At 46.8% G+C, this 18,163-nt stretch overlaps 2 protein-coding genes across 2 annotated transcripts; one reads left to right on the top strand and one right to left on the bottom strand.

Moving 5' to 3' along the window:
- Nucleotides 1–774: 774 nt before the first annotated feature.
- On the top strand, nucleotides 775–3,096 carry LOC127336452 (uncharacterized). The gene is made up of 2 exons (XM_051363258.1): nucleotides 775–2,510; nucleotides 2,891–3,096. The coding sequence occupies exons 1-2, from the start codon at nucleotides 1,095–1,097 to the stop codon at nucleotides 2,999–3,001; spliced, it is 1,527 nt and encodes a 508-aa protein (XP_051219218.1). The 5' UTR covers nucleotides 775–1,094; the 3' UTR covers nucleotides 3,002–3,096.
- A 1,509-nt stretch (nucleotides 3,097–4,605) lies between these two features.
- LOC127336451 (mechanosensitive ion channel protein 1, mitochondrial) lies at nucleotides 4,606–12,289 on the bottom strand. Its single transcript, XM_051363257.2, has 8 exons — nucleotides 12,132–12,289; nucleotides 10,707–11,469; nucleotides 10,006–10,277; nucleotides 9,349–9,449; nucleotides 8,468–8,575; nucleotides 7,335–7,556; nucleotides 6,504–6,638; nucleotides 4,606–5,049 (listed from the first exon to the last, which is right to left on the bottom strand). The coding sequence occupies exons 2-7, from the start codon at nucleotides 11,444–11,446 to the stop codon at nucleotides 6,537–6,539; spliced, it is 1,545 nt and encodes a 514-aa protein (XP_051219217.1). The 5' UTR covers nucleotides 11,447–11,469; nucleotides 12,132–12,289; the 3' UTR covers nucleotides 4,606–5,049; nucleotides 6,504–6,536.
- Between the last annotated feature and the right edge of the window lie 5,874 nt (nucleotides 12,290–18,163).

Raw genomic sequence — 18,163 nt, 5'->3', positions numbered from 1 at the left:
TACCAGAGGATACGCAAAGTACTGTGGCTGTAATACTTGAGTTTTAAAAATATTTTTTGTTGCCAAACTAGGCCAAAATGTTTATGGAAGCGAACACATGCTGATTTCATTACACTCAGAAGTCGTTTGGAAGCTAGGTTTTCATTTCATTTGTAGCATTTTGAGTATTCATTTCATTTACATTGTAATTTCAGAAATGAACACTTGTTTGGTTGCCACAAGAATTGTAAATGACAGTAGAATTCAATATTGAATTTGTTTGGTTGCCACAGGAATTATGAATGACATGTTTCAGCTCGGAATTGTGATTACACATGACATCATTTTGCTGGATTTCCTAAATGAAATGATGGTCCAATTCTGTGGCAACCAAATAGCCCACATATGGAATTTTAAAATAAATTTAAGGATTCCAGACTCAAATGATGGATACCAAACGATCTCTCAGTGTAATGTAAAGTCGATCAGTGTTTCGAACTCCAAATCAGAGCGCCCCTTAATCTGAAACACCCGTTCGCACAAATATAGCAACAGTAGCTGGTGCGTCAATACACCTTTCCTGGTTCGTAAATATCCAGGTCGGATTATGCGCAAACGGCCAGCCCAAAATTAACCCGTTCTGTGATCCGTACGCAGAAGAAGAAAACAGCGTCGTCACAGGCAGGTAATCATCACCCCCAGACAACACTTTTCCTTAAATAAACAGGAAACTAAATGAACTTGATTAGCGACGGGACATGCAGGCAGTGCAGCACCGGCACGGGAAGAAAGGTGCCAAACCACACCCACTCCGCCGCACCCACAGGAAGAGAAGAGGAGTGAGAGAACGAGGTAGGAGCTGCGCCGCGCAAGAACCAGAACCAGAAGCAGAGCAAGACGCGGGGGCCGATCCATGGGCGACCTGGCACTCTCTCCACGCACCGTGTAAATCGCCCAAATCTCACTCGCTCCGGTACCAAGTCAGTCCACCAGTCTACCCCATCCACCCCACCCGCCGCGGCCCAGGGCGAGAGTCAAACCGGAACTGCATTTGCCGCCGACCGTTGCCACCTCCACCACGCCGGCGGGCGGCGGCGGCAGCCACGGCGCCAGGGATGAAGGGAGGCGGCGGCGCCGCCGCCGGGAAGGAGACCGCCACCGGCTCCTTCCTCCGCTTCCTCCTCCTGCTCCTCCTCCCCCTCACCGCCCTCTACTTCTTCTACACCCTCCACCTCCTCCTCGCCTCCGCCGCCTCCTCCGCCGCCACCTCCTCCTCCAACTGCCCGCCCGACTCCACCACCGCCCGCCTCTCCACCACCAACCGCACCGCCGCCGCCACCGCCACCACCACCACCGCCACGGCCACGACGCTGCAGCACGTGGTGTTCGGCATCGCGGCGTCGGCGCGGTACTGGGACAAGCGCAAGGAGTACATCAAGACGTGGTGGCGGCCGCGGGGCGCCATGCGCGGGTACGTCTGGCTAGACCGCGCCGTCCCCGACTCCAACCTCTCCACCTCCGCCACCGGCCTCCCCGCCCTCAAAATCTCCTCCGACACCGCCGCCTTCCCCTACACGCACCGCCGGGGCCACCGCTCCGCCATCCGCATCTCGCGCATCGTCTCCGAGACCTTCCGCCTGAACCTCCCCAACGTGCACTGGTTCGTCATGGGCGACGACGACACCGTCTTCTTCCCGGACAACCTCCTCGCCGTCCTCAACAAATTCGACCACCGCCAGCCCTACTACATCGGGTCCCTCTCCGAGAGCCACCTGCAGAACATCTACTTCTCCTACGGGATGGCCTACGGCGGCGGCGGGTTCGCCATCAGCCGCCCGCTGGCCGAGTCCCTCGCGCGGATCCAGGACGGCTGCATCCGCCGCTACCCGGCGCTCTACGGCAGCGACGACCGGATCCAGGCCTGCATGGCGGAGCTCGGCGTGCCGCTCACCAAGCACCCCGGCTTCCACCAGTACGACGTCTACGGGGACCTCCTCGGCCTCCTCGCCGCGCACCCCGTGGCCCCCATCGTCACCCTGCACCACCTCGACGTCGTCGCGCCACTATTCCCAAACTCTCCCTCCCGGCCCGCCGCGGTCCGCAGGCTCTTCGCCGGGCCCGTCAAGCTCGACCCGGCGGGGATAATGCAGCAGTCCATCTGCTACGACGGCGCCAACCGCTGGACGGTGTCCGTGGCCTGGGGCTTCGCCGTGCTCGTGTCCAGGGGCGTCACCTCGCCGAGGGAGATGGAGATGCCGGCCAGGACGTTCCTCAACTGGTACCGCCGCGCCGACTACACCGCCTACGCGTTCAACACCAGGCCACTCGCGCGCACCCCGTGCCACAAGCCCGCCGTCTACTACCTCACGCCGGACGCGCGCGGCGGCGGGGAGACAACGGTCACGCGCTACCAGCGGTGGCGCCCCGCCAACGAGACGCGGCCACCGTGCCGCTGGAATATCACCGACCCGGACGCGCATCTCGACCGCATCGTCGTGCTCAAGAAGCCTGACCCGGGGATATGGGACCGGGTAATTCTTCTTCTAGTACCAACTACCAATTCAATTCCTCCTCCTTTTCATTTCATCAGTATACAACGACTCAACATGGCCAATTGCTGTTTAAAATTAAGACACTGATCATCAATCTAGTAATATGCAAGGTTTAGCAAGACATTATTTTGCCAAACAGTAGCATTCGGGCAAGTGGTGAACTGCAATGTCAAATCTAGAAATTTTAGCAAACCATAAACGTTTGATAATTGCATACTAGGTTTGGTTGGTTGACTATCTGCGGGAATGTTGTATGCTAATTAATGATTGCTGATGCAATGTCCTGTTCTCAGACATTGATTTATGATTATGCTTTGTTTAGCAAGTTTTCTGATGCTTCGCTCACATGGATGTTGCAGTCACCGAGGAGGAACTGCTGTAGAGTGATGTCGTCGCCCAAGGGTGCGAGGAAGACGATGACCATCGACGTGGGCGTCTGCAGGGACGGCGAGTTCAGCCAAGTAGTTTAGTCTGTCCAGACAGAGGAGAGTAGGACGATTCTATAAATTTTTTCTCTACCTGTAATTCTTGCTGGAAGATAACAAACGAGACCCTCGTTTGGTCATCTCCTGCCGTGTTCGTTGCTTCACGAGTCACCAGGTACAAGGACTCGAGCTTTTGGCCGGACTTCCGGCCATCGCTCGCGCCACTTGCTGCCCCCACAGGGTCGACGGTGACGGATGAGGCCGTGCAGGTTCGCTCCCTGTGATGAGGCTGTAGCGAAGTGGTGTGGGGCTGGGATTTGGATTTTGGGGAAAGCTTGGATTCAGGCTTTCAGTGACAAGATCCAGGCATTGAGTCAACATGGAGGGGATGGGAACACGGTTCTGGTGTGGCCCTTGCGGGGGACGTGTGTTTATGTACGAAATCGGATCCCTGCGTCGGTTCTGGTACTCGGCTTGGCTAGCTATGGCCACGGCAAAAGGAAGAACATACCCAGCGACAGCTTGTACAGGGAATTCGCTTGCTTTCTCGCAATACGGACGACCAAATCTACCGGCACCCATGCTCCCCATCATAATTAATCAAGGTCATGTAGAGAGTGTCCATTGATTCGACCGAACCATCAGCAGCAGATCTATAAATGCTCGCTCAGGCGGGATTCAACAGGTGGCGCACCGCCACGCTTAAAAACGATTTCATCTTTCAGCGTGCACATGGCCAAGAAAAGGACGTCACATGCCGACCGTCCTAGTTTGATTCATATCTGCTCCTGATTCTATCCTAGTCCAAGATATCAGAGCAAAGGTCCTGCCAAACTTGAGATTATTTTAGTATCCTACCTCTGCAATGTTAATGAGTTAGATACGTCTACAGTCATTGTTTATTGATTGAGTAGTAGACTAGCAGTGTCCACACTGCTAGACGCCGTTACTTTACTGCTAATCATTTTGATTTTTTGATGAAGCACATTGTTCTCTTCATGATATACTCAGCGTTGAAGCAAAGTACGTACTACTCAAGCATACGAATAGAGCAAAGTACTACTCAAGCATACGAATAGAAGAAGCATACTCCCTCGTTCTTTTTTTTTTTTTTTTTTTTTTTTTTTTTGAGATTTCCTCAACTTAGTACAGCTGTAGTATCTGAACTTATGCACTAACACACTCCACACGCACACCACACGCACACACACCCCTAGTGCACAAGCTAGATAGCACACGTACTAAACCGCGAGCCTAGTCAACTCCAGGGTTAAACCCTATGGCAGTGGGAAGCACTGCAATACCTCTAACCGAACCGCGGGAGGAAACTAATATCTTTTATTCTGGGGCAGAGCCCCCGGTGAGACACCCGGAAAATCGCTCCCACTGGGAATCGATCCCGGGCGGGCTGTGTGGCCACCGCCAACCACAGCCACCGAGCTACACGCTCGTTCTGAAAGTCTACACTCTAGCCCTAAAATTTATTCTGAAATTTGCACTCTTTATTAGATACTATAATTTTCAATGTAGCTTGAACTGGTTGTTTACCGTAGTACGAATAGGATCATCAATTCAAAGGCACGCAGATCTAGAAATTAAAAAACAGCTTGAACAAACGACGCGTGTCATACATGTCCCCGACAGCCCGATTCAGGACAAAGCTGCCATCACGTCTATTTATGCGTCCAAAGCAACAATTACACGCATCAACATGTTCCAGCATTTAGAGTTCCAAGGCCACATATGGGAAAATGCTGGTCCCTGATGCGGCTGGTAAACCGGGCAAGGCTTCAGGTGGATCATGATGATAAGCTACGAGAGTCAGACATCCATCAAGTTACCACAGCTAACACTAAACGAAACAGGGTAACCTACCCGCTAACCAGTATCAGCAAACATAGCAAAAAAGTTTAACAGGTTGACAGTGATATTCTCCGGCAACAAAAGTGGAAACTTGACCTTTGTTCCAAATGAAACATTCGTATATGCAGTCGACGGTTTGAAGACATGAAAGACTGAGGTCCTTGCCTTCGCACACCAAGCAAAATTTCCTACCCACCGCGTATGTACTCCTGCAGACTAACGAGATTCACCTGCCAAAGATGCAATTCACTCGTCAAAGAATGTACAGATCTTACTTATCCAAGTAATGTAAGCAAACCAACTCTATTACTGTATAGAAGGCCAGAAGAAAAAAAAAAATAGTCCACCCAATCATGTTTTCTTATATTATCCCAATATATAATGTATTAGGCAGCCAAAGTCTATTATATAAGACAAATGAAAAAAGAAAATCGTTCATCCAATCCAATCATGTTTGCTTAGAAACAGAACCAACTGAAATAAGAGGCCAGAGGCAAGCTGCATACTACTTGCATCATTGCATGTCTTGACATGTTAACCTCTAGGGCATGCGATATATAGAGATTACATTAACCCACAGAGAAAGAAACATGCATGCACATCTAAAAGGACAGTTCAAATTTTCTGCATGCTAAATGTCTATGGGCAGCTTTTCAGTTTGTGAGGAACTGAAACCATAAAGTGGCGTCACATTTGAGCTAGAAATGGTAAATTCCACAAATGAGTGAATGAAAAAAAAACACTTAACAGTTTGATACGTTATGAGAACCTGGCAATGGTTTGAAAACTGAACCATACTTCAACTGAACCCGCACAAATATGTCTGTCAACCCAATTCAAACTAAACCCATTCGAATTCGCAAAAAAAAAAAACTAAACCCATTCGATACTTTTATCAGCCCAACCAAAACAAAACCAGTCGATCTTTCCACCCAAACCAAACTAAACCTAGCTCCCACCCGTGGGTTTAAACCATTTAGTTAAATCGGTTGAAAACAGTTCGCTCTAGTGGGTCGATGCATCAGCCAGGTAGGTGTCCTTGCCAAGCCCAGAGAGCTCAACGACTCATCCTCCTCTTTTGTTGCAACTCCTCCACCGCCAGCGCCACCTTATCTTTTCAGTTGCTTCATTTTGCCATCCACCGCCATTCCTTCTCGCCTGACACCACCCCTTCATTGTTGCCACCCCCACCCCATCTCAACCGTGTACTGCAGCTGCTCAGGCTCCTGGAGGCAGGGCCAGCAAGCTGCACGCAAATGGTGATGGCTGAAGTCGCAGAGGCGGGGCAGGCGAGTGGCGGCGGTCAGAGGCATGGCCGACATGCAGGGGAGGCTGCGGCTATAGAGGATTTGAGAAATTGGAAGGGCCATCGTGGGAGAGAGACTGTAGGCCTGCAAACCTGCAAGCCGATCTCCCCAACCGATTGTGAACCATGGGTTTAACTTGGCTGGAACCAGAACTGTTCAAGACCGTACCTGACCATACCCAGCTGTTCTCTACAAGAAACCGAACTAAACCAACCTGTTGTCAAACTCAGCCCATTTACAACCCAAACCAAACAAACCCATGAGAGAAAACACACACGGTTTAGATACAACAATTCGCAAATTTAGTTATGACGGCTACTAATGTATCTTGGATAGTTCATCTACAGGGTACAGCAGCCAAATAATAAAACACTTACCCTACTTGAGATTGAGAAACATCAGAATCAACATCACTGTGTGGTGATGCGCCCAAATTCAACGCCATGTGACTTGATAATCTTTGCAGCTCCCAAAAGAATGTCTTGTTCTGCATATAGTAACTCGTCCTTTTTCTGAAATGTGCCAGAAATTCATGTCAAGAAACAAAAAGATAAAGAAGACGAAGGACGATAAGTATTCTAAACTCACTAGTCAACAGGTTACAGCACAGTAAGAGCATTGTTCTACGTTGATATGCCCTTGTGGTGAATTCTGGATAATAACCAAACTATGAATAACTGAGGGAGATATATAAGCGACTACAAGCATCCTATTAGTAAATAGGTAGGTACTGCATTACTGTGGAACATCAAACTGCATTAAGTTGGACAGACTCTGACAAAAAATGGTGTTATGTTCATTTCGAGAAGACAAGGGTACTTTGGATCATATTTCCCGGTCTTGTTGCAGCACAGCTCCAGAGCACCAGTAGCAACTGCAACTTACAACTTGGATTCAACAGAACAGGTTGATATGATGCAATCTAGTAAGTGTTGATCACCATTTTATGCTAAAGGCATTGATGCAAAGAGATACACAACATTTCACATCATATCTTCTCTTCCACTTTCGATCACGGGCCAGGGTCTAAGAGAAACATGCATGTACAAGTACAATATACAACCAGTGTTGCCAGGTCATCACCATTTGACCTTTATCTGGCGCTTACTGTGAGAATTAAGCCACTGTTTTTCTTAATCTTGTCATCCAAACAAATACCTTACCAAAATCCAACATAATAGCTATGAAAAATAATAAATTTAACGCACCATTTTTTGGAGGATGCACCCTATGACGAGCTCTCCATATGAATCTTCCAATTTTGAGAGATAGCAGTAAGGAGCATCTGTTTCCAAGATAACTTTTGGGTTGGATCTTAACATAGCCCTTATCTCCTCTGAAAATGCTGGAACCTTCTGAATGTCCTCAAGTCTTATAGGAATCCTGGTAACACTAACTCGCGATTTAGCACGTGACCTGTTCACTATAATCTGCAAATTATTCAAAGAACCCCATGTAAGAAGGTAGGTCCCCGCTGGTACTGATAATCCTATTCAATAACAGCAAGACATAAATAATACACTGACGAAAACAAGCAACAATATTCTCCACATGCATTGTCATCTTTCTAGGATATTTTAACTAAAGAATGAACGAAAACGACATGGTCAAAAGAAAAAGAATGAAAACGTTTGAATAACTTTTCTACTCCCAATTCCACTACATCTGGAACGAGGCTAAAAATAGAACAGATCACTATTAGAAAATCATAAACTGTTAAAAAGGTGCACCCCATGCAAAAAGTTCCCACACATTGTGGTCTTGGTAAAATCCTAACATATTAAGTTTCAGTAAACAGTAGCAAGCTTTAGCAGGATAAATGGCTAACTACTGTGGTCGCTAAGTTCTTAATTTGTTCATCTTGAGCTATAGTAACCATCGCTAATCATAAAAAATTGCAATTGCATGAGATACACATGCGAAATTACCACATTGCAATTTCCTATGTTGCTTATGGTGTGTCTAGTGATTATCACATTGACTAAAGATATTAAGGGTATTAGTACTTCAAGTACTGGAATATTGCATATAAGATGGTTCCAGGATCATATGTATAAGATATACATCCAAATGTGCAAAGTGGTTCATTCAAGTTGCCTTAAGTAACCCATGAAAAAAAATTCAGCACAAATTACTAGCTAGAGGAAATCCAGCCTACTGTAGCGAGTGATATCATGTCGCCCAGTGCCAAGAAAAACAACGCACTCAGCAAAATCAGGATTATGACCAACAAATGGAAAATGCAAGATGTTATGCACTGTGACACATAACATGTCACCATGTAAGTATAATGTGTGCTATAAGGATATAGTAGTATCCAGTAAAAGAAGATGTGAGATACCTGACTGGAGAAGAGAGAGTTGGGTACTGTGAAGGGTTGCTTTTCTGGACTGATCAATGATGTAGAAGTGAGTCCTATTTCAACCACCGTACCTTCTATTGACCCAGCCTGCAACAGTTCCTTTTTTACTTGAGAGCCTCTATACGTTATGTATTACACAATTATAACAACAAAAGGTAATAATTGGCCTGTGGATATCTATGATTATCTCCAAACATAGGCTTCGTGAGAAATAAGGTAGCATCTGACTGACAACAAGATATGATTAAACACATAAAATACTTCCTCCTAACATTATCAAGTGCTGAAAGCACAGTAGCATTCGGTCAAGAAAGCACAATACGTGAGAAAATTGGAATATTGGAAAGTGTGTTTATCCATTAAAACAAACACAGTGGTTATAACTGTATGAGTGGGTTTTCATGGCTTGGGTCAACTTTCTTTCCTCCCTCATAAAGCCTCTCAACGACCATGAATTGGTAATTGGTATCACTTTGCTGGAGTGTAATGTAACGGTTAAACACTGTAAGATTTCGGGTTTATTTTCGTCAGAGCATGCCCTCACATATCTCAAGCTTAAGATGAACATCTCCTTTCTCCTAGGGGATGATAATCATGAACTCATATTTCTCAATGTTATTGTTTGATAACTTACTAGCAACCACTTGCGTTTATCACACAGCAAACCAATCATCACTGTTACCAAAATCTACTACACTAGATAAGAAAATTATACGAGAGTCCAAGGTCAGCGAAATTTCGTAGTGCATATGATAACTCATGGTAGCTCCAGGTTAATGAAATTTCAGAGTACATATGGTAAACTTATGGTTCTAGCAAATATTTGTCCAGAAAAAGTGATCGGATATATGATAAGGCACCTTTATGTATTCTCCAACTGAGAATGGCTGAGACAATTGTAGGGAGAACCCATTCAGCACGTTACCCATGACATCTCTAGCAGCAAAAGCCGTAGCAACACCTGCAGCGTACAGCAAAGTAAAAAGGACTTTAGTTTTGTTCGAAGTATTACCTAGTGCAATCAAGAAATATCAGGAGTCATCATACTGAGTAGAAATGGCTGTAGTATTGAAGTGCAGATAACTGAAGACAGTAACATTCCTATATATTTCTGCACTTTAGCATGCATAGCATAAATATACATGAAGTTATACAAGATCCATATTATGCAGCTACTGAATAGGTCCATCATGGATCCATTTCTTGTATCATATCATTCTAATAAACATAAATGACCACATCTCATTTATGATAACTAATTTGTACAGCAGGGTAAGCCAAATAAATACAATGCGGCTTCGGTAAGGAGTAAAAGATTCTTTCAGAAGGAAAAGGAAGATACTGAGATATTCTGGTCTGAGAAGCACATGGCATGACGAAACAAACAATTATTCAGTGCTTACTTGTACACACTATGCTTGGTTATTAAATTTTATTTTTTTGCAGACGATGATTTCTAAATGGATTATTATATAGGCATATCACATATTATTCCTCAAAACTGTTCCGAATATTACCTCCCACACCACCAACAGTTAATATTGATTGAACAGCTACACCACAAGCCTCAGCAAGACCCATTACTCCAAGTGCAATCAGTCCAATTGATGACACTGTGTTAAATGCTGATAACCTGGCTCTGTCAGTAACTAAGGCAGTTTGGTTGGTCATAGCTTTGGTGATAAAGTTTGCTTTCCACCTATGAAGGAACCAGACAGTAGAGAGAACAAATGCACCCCTCAATGCTTGTGGAAAATAAGGTGTTACGCTTGGTGCCATCACTGCAGCCCTGATGAAGAGAAAATTTCAGAAATAATGAGCATTCGCAGAACACAATATGCCACTTTTTATCAGGCTAAACCTTAAGCACAAGTATTCATACAATTGCTGAACATAAATGAATATTGCAGTGTGGTGTCATTAACAAGAAAATAGGTAAAAGAAGCATCCTCGAATTTGATGGAACTGTTTTCTTGCAAATATTAAAGAAATATGGTCAATCTAGAGCATATTATTTTTATAAGGCAGCAGCTGCTTCGACGCTGCCATACAATTACAGTAAGTGTTCCTAAAGAAGATGTGAATCTGTATCCATCAGAGCGAAATGAAAGACATCAGTCCAGATCAAATAGCATGCATAAGAAAAGATTAAGAAAAAAACACATGAACATGATAGAAAGTGATAAAGCTCTACAAGGTAAGTTAAAGAGAAGCTCACATCTCTGAAAATGCCATAAATGTGATAAAGTATTTTGCAGGATCCTCCAATGCACTCCAAAGGCTGGTGGGATACGAAGCATCAGTCTTGGTCGAGTTCCCCAAAAGTGCTGATATAGGATTCTGTGACCCATACTGATGAAGCCTCTTCAAGATGACAGGCATGACAAACCATGCCATGACTGTACCAAATAATGTTCCTCCAAGTGGGACAACTACCTTTTCCAGATCTGGATGTGCCTCAAAGAACTGCTGTACATGGGGTGTAACTGCATCAGTCATCTCCTTCACTTTCTTGCCTGCATCAGTCGTAGCATCTATAGTGGAGTTGCGAGCATTTTCAAGGAGGTCCATCCAAGTACCAGCCCCTGTAGTGACAGCCTCGGAGCTTTCGGTAGGAGGAACCGGAACTTCTGGCTTAATTCCAGCATCTGACGAGTAAGCCCGGCAAATGCTTGAAGCAGCTAAAGGTCCTGGCAATGCATTAGAGCTACTGTTTGAAGTAATCATCCATTTAGTCCCCGTGTGAGCGGAAAGGGGCGCTGGAGAGACTCGAGAGAACCGGTCCACTGCCCTGGTGTGGCCAAGAACTGAAGTGCCCAGCTTCCCCGGACGCTTTGCAAAGCTGCTGAACCCCCTCGATGAAGCGGAAGATATAGAAGGCCCGACATACAGCTCCATGAGATTTTCACCCGCAGCTGCTAGAGACGAACGGCGCAAGATTGCTGCAACCCCAGACATCGGCCGCTGCTTCAGAAACTAACCTGGCAGGTAATACACAGGAGAGAGCTGTAACCAAGATGTGAAGAGAAGTTGTGTCCAGAAATATGAAACTGATAAATATGCAGATATGAAGAATGAACAGAATTAGAGCAACAGGAAGGTTAATGCTGAACTGTATCAGGGATGACTAGCAGACCGAGGATGACATAATTCAACAGCAGAGCAACGATGTATGATCTGTCAGGGCTCCCTGGCACGCTGAAACTGAAGTTTCGCCCGCACAGCTAGCACTAAATTTCAGTATTAACCCTGTCACAGCAAACTAAACTTCGCCCGCACAGCCAAAATCAGGTGAATCCGCGGGGGAAATCCGGGTCTACGACTGGAATCGAAGGAACGAACCACAAACCGACAGCCCCTACCAGTGCCCCGATGCTGCATTTGCATAAATCCACGAATCAGGGCAGGCGACACGGAACCGAACCGGGTGAAGAGCAGCAGCCGAAATAGAACACGCATCGAGACGCTGGAAGTAGTAAAGCCGACGGCGCGCGGCGAAGGCTCCGCAAGCAGCGACCGCGGCACCTAGAAGCGGCTAGAACTACGAACCCACATCACCGTCGCAGGAACGGGAACCTTCTGAACTGACAGCGGCGCCGCTGAATCGAAGAGGGGAGGGGGAGGGCTGACAGCCGGGGCTTACGGTTTCGAGAGGCGGCGGAGACCCGAGATCCGGCGGCGAGCTTGCTTCGTCCCCACCTCGCGCCCGCCGCGCTTCGAAACCCTGGCCGGGAGAGAGAGAGCGTGGCCGACGGCGACGGATTGGTCAAGTTACCTTTCGCTTTGCTCTGTCCTTTCTTTCTTGCGGGAGAGGAAAGGAGCCGATGTCGTGGTGAGGCTGCGAGTGGGACCCCCTCCCTTCCCCCACCCCGCGGCGTGCGCTGCGTGTCTTCTTTCCCATTTTTCTGACTGTAATAATAAACCTTTTATTTTTCAGGGAATATTTTTCGTTCCGAAAATCGAGCCACTGTGAAGCCCAAGTGAGCAACCCCTGAAGCCCATTTTAGTTAGTGTCCTTTTTTAATTTTTTTGGCAAAACCCTGCGTTATCCTCACACCGAACTACAAGATTGGGGCCGATTGCATCCTAGTGTATTAAAAATAAAATATTTACAGCCTTACTACAAAAATCCAAGGGCTAAATGTGCGTCTAAAAAAGAGAAACAACCATGAGATTTTGCCTCCACGTGTCTCTGTCGTTGATCAGAAGCAGACTCGCCACTAACAAGCCCGTCCGCTGCCACTAGGATCGCCGGCTCAGCAACATTGCTGAACCTCCACTCACCGTGAAGGCAACACCAGATCGTCGGCTCGGCAAATTGAAAATTACTCGTCGGGCGCAAGCCATCCTAGAGAAACAAGTCATCGAGAGACCGCACCCGCTGACTCAGGCAGAGCAGCCCCACTGGAGAAGCACCCAACAACATGCTCTAGACCAGAAATTGCCCTCGTAGGACTAGAGAACGAGGCCTCCAAACTGCAGGTAAAAGGATGACACAAGAAGACCAAGAACCAGCCGTAGATCGGTCTCTCCCTGGCGCGAAGATACAAAAGAAAATATCGCTACAAAGAGCCAGTGGCATCGCCGTGTAATTGATCGAGAAAGCATGTGAGCACCCCAAACCGATCAAAGAAAACACATACACATTCACCAAAGTGGGCCGCGGCCCACCATCATCACATGCATGTTCATCTTCTTCCCGACCTTCTTGCCCACGGTCCTCCTCCACCACGAGCAGATGTGTGGCCATGGGCCTAGATGTGTGGGAAGATGTTGAATATATTTGCTTAGTCTCTTTCAACAAACCTAATATGATTTGACAGCTAATTCTATAGAAACAATCCTTGAAAAAATTAAAAATTACATTGGAATAAAAAATGGACACGCACAATTCGTCTAGCCGTATTTGGGTTGCCTCGTCATGCTGCCCATGTTGCCTCCACGTGTCTCCGCAACTGACCAGAATAAGACTCGCCAGCGACAAGCCCATCTGCTGCAACTAGGGAGTAGACATTGTTGAACCTCCGCTCACCATGAAGGCGACACCAGATCGTCGGCTCAGCAAATTCAAAATTAGTCATCGATATCCTAGAGAAACAAGTCGTCGAGAGATTACGCCCGCTAACTCAGGCAGAGCTCCCCCACCGGAGAAGCACGCAACAACATGGTCTAGATCCAAAATCGAATCCATCTTAGGACATCAGAACGAGAGCCTCCAAAATGAAGGTAGAGGGAAGGCACAAGAAGGCCAAGAACCAACCGTAGATCGGTCTCTCCATAACGCAGAGATACAAAAGGAAACATCGCTAGAAAGAGCCAATGTCGCCATGTAATTTACTGAGGAAGCATGTGAGCACCCCAAACCGATCCTCTTGAGACCCCAAGAGAGTGGAAAGAAAAGGCCCTCCTAGTTGACGCTTCATAGGTCGGCGAGCAAGCAGTCACATACAAGTTCACCAACATGAGACGTGGCCCACCATCATCACATGCATGCTCGTCTTCTTCCCGACCTTCTTTCCCACGGCTTTTCTTCGCCACGAGCAGCTCGACCCCCCCCCCCCCCCCCCGTGCATGTCCTCCACCGCCTTGGCCTCCCTCTATTCTAACCCATCTCTGGCACCGATAATCCCTCCCAACAACCGAACCTTAAGACCTCATCGTCAGCGAGCTTCCCGCACCCGACCCCCATGCCGCACCCTAAACCCTACCTGTTCTTCCTCGCCTTTACTCGTGTCATCGCGGCAAGCCACGTCGTCGCCAGCTAAAGCGAGGACCTTCCCACGGCGACGCGTTCGGTGCCAAATAAGGTTTGCCCAAAAGAAACTAACTAACCCTTTCTCAAAAAGAAGAAGAAGAAAGAAACAACCCTGGTGCAGCTTAGCATGAGGATGTTGTGTTCGTAATAGAAATCAGGCCCAACACAACAGCACACCTGGCTTCGGCCTGCCGCGTGTAATGCGTTCCACCGTGTTGGCCAGCATGGCGCGCTTGGCGTCACGAGCCGACGCGTGCGGAGCCGAAATCGTTAAAAAAAGGCCGACCTTCGCGAAGGGAAGGCAATTCGCTCCGCACGCGACAAGTGGCGCGCTGTGGTGCCAGAAAATCCATGGGAAGTGGTCTCCCTGCTCGCCACGTGTCGCAAGAGGAAGCAAGGTGGGGATGGGGGAGGAGAGAGAAGACTGGGTTGTGTCAGTTTTTCCCTTTTTCTTCTAGATTCGTTTTTTCAAAATGAAATATCTTGAGAACCGTAAGTCCAAATTGCGAACCGTTTTCACTTTTGAGATCTTCGCGTCGAGATCTTCAAAACTAGATCCCATGTTGATAGGTTTGAAGATACTTTTTTTTCGTACTTCCAATAATATTATGATTGTACTTGTGGTGTGTACCTAACTGTACTCGTCTTTCAACTGATAAGTACTTCTGTTTTTAGTGTATTTGGTGCAATTTTTCCCTTTACTCGCTAACTGTACTCGCTCGTGTGCGGGATCGTGCATTTTACGCTTGATCAGATTTGCTCGTGTGCGCCATCACATTTACGTACATGTACTTGCTCGTGTTCACGATCGCACTTTCGTATGCGCGTTTGTACCGTCACGTGGTATCGTACTTGTGTTCAATCGTACTCGTGTGTTGTGCGTGATCGCATCGTGCGTGCACGATCAGGATCGCATTTGTACTCGTCTGTGTGTTCAACTGTACTCGTGTGTTATGCGTGACTATACCTGCTCGTGTGCACTACTGTACCTGTTCGTGTGCGTGACTGTACTTGCTCGTCTATGTAACTGTACTCGGTGGTACTCGTCATCCATTCGTGCTTCGGCCGGACGTACGCGTCTACGATCGCGGCCGGACGTATGCGGCAGTTTGCTAGTAGGTACAAGTAAAGGCCAAGCTAGCTAGTTTACAGATTGTGTCACGTATATGCAGGCTAATGTTCTTTTTGCCATGGAGAGCCTTGTAGTTGCGCGGGGAGCCGCACCATGAATCGTACGTGTACGCGCGGGAGCCGGCGTACTTCCGTCCAGAACGTGCGCGGGAGCTGTACTTCCGTCCCGAACGCTGCGGTTTGTTTTCTGAGAAGCTGCCACGTGTCGATCGCACGTTGATTACGCGGGAGGAAGTTCCCTTTAGGCCTCGTTTGGTCGGAGTGGGTTCCTGTGTTTGTTAGTGTATTATCGAGCGAGTTTTGGGTGTACACCTGATACCCTTCTCCAGCCCAAGAATAGCTGAGTGTAAAAAACGCGAGCCCCACCTCGTGTCTGAAAAACGAGTCAACCCAACGTGTTTCCACGGGTTTCCCTAGGTATACACGTCTAGAATCTAGGCTGCCAAACGGCTATAAGGTGTATTTTCGTGTAACTGTTTGGGCTGGTATAATACAAGTGTATCCACTAAAAGACACGGCTGCCAAACAAGGCCTTACGAAGATCGGCCTCCAGGTAGTGATACCCGTGCGGAGCCAGCTCCACCACGCACGGAGGCGGCACCTCAGTGCGCGGCGCCATCGGCGGCCCTTTTGCGCTCGCCGTACAGTGTCGCCACCACCGCCCATGCCGGGTCGTCGTCGCTCATTAGCCGATGCGCGCGCGCGGCGAGATCCCGTCACGTATATCTCCCGGCTACATCTACGCGTACCTACGTGCTCGGCGCATCTCTTCCTCCCTCTTCTCCCACACAGCCCACACACGTCACTGGATCGCACGAGCAGACATCATCAAGATGTCAAGTTGACCAAGCGAGGAAGAGAAAGATCGGGTGGAGGGAAGACACGATCACACGACACGACGCAAGTTGGCTAGCTAGGATGGCGCCACTACACTTGTGGCGACAGTATGTTTTATTGTGCTTCTCAGCTAAAGTTTGGTCAAAATCAAGGTTTAATATGTTTGACCAAGTATATATGACAAAACACCTCCCTCGTTCACTAATGTTAGATATTTCAGACATCGCAAAGTGGACTAGATATGGACTAAAATGAGTGAATCTAGACACTAAATGGACTAGATACGGACTAAAATAAGTAAATCTAAAAAAACCTAAAAGATCTTGCATTATTGAAATAATATGAATATATTAATTTAATGTTATAATATTCTTTCCATTCATTAATGTTAGATCTTTTATTTATTTTAAAGTGCGTAGTGCCTATAACCTGGCATTAGATCTTTTCTCTACAATATTCCTCGAAGAACTTGATCATCGAAACTGATTGTTCTGCTGTGTTGGAAGCCTTTAGCAATGAAAACCTTAACAAGACTGATCTAGGCATTGTTGCAAAGGAATTTAGATTGAAAAAGCCTCCTGATCACCAAGTCTCTCTAGTGAAGGTTGATAGGAACTGCAATATGGTGGCTCATTCTATATGTCAGATGAGTCGTAGAGAGTTGAGTAGTGGTGTGTTACTAAGTGCGGTCCCGACCTGCGTGTCGAGATCAGCTTGGAATGATTGTAATCAAAACCCTGTTGATTAATTAATACAATACCACTTTCAAAAAAAGATCTTTTATATATTTTAAAGTGGACTACATATTGACTAAAATGGGCGAATCTAGAGTCTAGACACTAAAAGTCGGCTAAATTCGGACTAAAATGATTGAATTTACAAAAAGCTAAAATATCTTACATTAGTGCACCAGAGGGAGTTTGACGCATTTTTTCTATATAATAGTCAAACTTTGCATCGTTTTATTTTGACCAAACTTTATGGAGTGAGTAATACTCGTATCGTTTCTTGATATAAGCTATATAGTTTTTTGAGAAAAATCCTAAAATATATGATATATCGGGTTGCACCACTTACATGGAGATTTTTATTAGGAATTTTATTATATTTTCTTATCTAATGCAAACTTGATGGGATCTTCGTGAAGACGGGGGTGACGTAGGCGCAGTAGATTATAACGAGCACAGAAATGGTAATCATATCTATTCTCTACGGCCACGTGCAGGTGCTCCCGTGTTGGACAATTAAGAAACAGAAGGTGGGGTGTGAACTGAACGATGTGGCGCTCTCTTTCGTGTTGTATCTTTTGTGCGTGCACGATGTGTATAGGGCCGATGAAGATGATGCAGTGTATATAGAGCCACAAGGCATGGGAAATCAAATAACGGAGGCCGGCATCAATGCATACAAGGTGCAATACAGGTGCCAAAAGTGGATTCCCTGCCATCATTATATCTCCATGATATCTTTGGATATGAATGAGCACTCTCCACTCCACAGATCGAGCATTATATACTTACTGCTACCTTGCATAGCATAGAGCATCTGACCGAATACGGTGGTCGTTAACTGAACGCTAGAGAACTGTGATGGAATTTCAGATGGAAGATACTCCTACCAAAAGGCAAGAAGCCAAGAACCGCCCGCCCTCCGCGGCAACAACGGCCCAGAGCGCCATGCATCTCCTGGCCGCTGTTTTGTTCGTCGGGTGGCTTGTGATGTGGGCGGTGTTCCATACCAGGACTTATAGCTCGACACGGGTGACAAAGGATTAATTTGTCAATGCCTACAGATTGTAGACTTAGGGTTTCGCGGAAAGTAGAGGGCAAGTAGATCTCGAAGGTTCAGCCGAAAAAGGTGCTCGACTATGAAAACTAGGATTTATGTTGACAATGGATTCGATCTTTTCTTTCTCCCTCAGCTCCCCTTTATATAGGAGGTGGAGCCGAGAC

Source organism: Lolium perenne, chromosome 2, assembly GCF_019359855.2.
Source record: "Lolium perenne isolate Kyuss_39 chromosome 2, Kyuss_2.0, whole genome shotgun sequence".
In the NCBI taxonomy this organism is placed as follows: domain Eukaryota; kingdom Viridiplantae; phylum Streptophyta; class Magnoliopsida; order Poales; family Poaceae; genus Lolium; species Lolium perenne.
The sequence above is the reverse complement of the archived record's forward strand: the minus strand, read 5'-3'. Positions and strand labels throughout refer to the sequence as shown.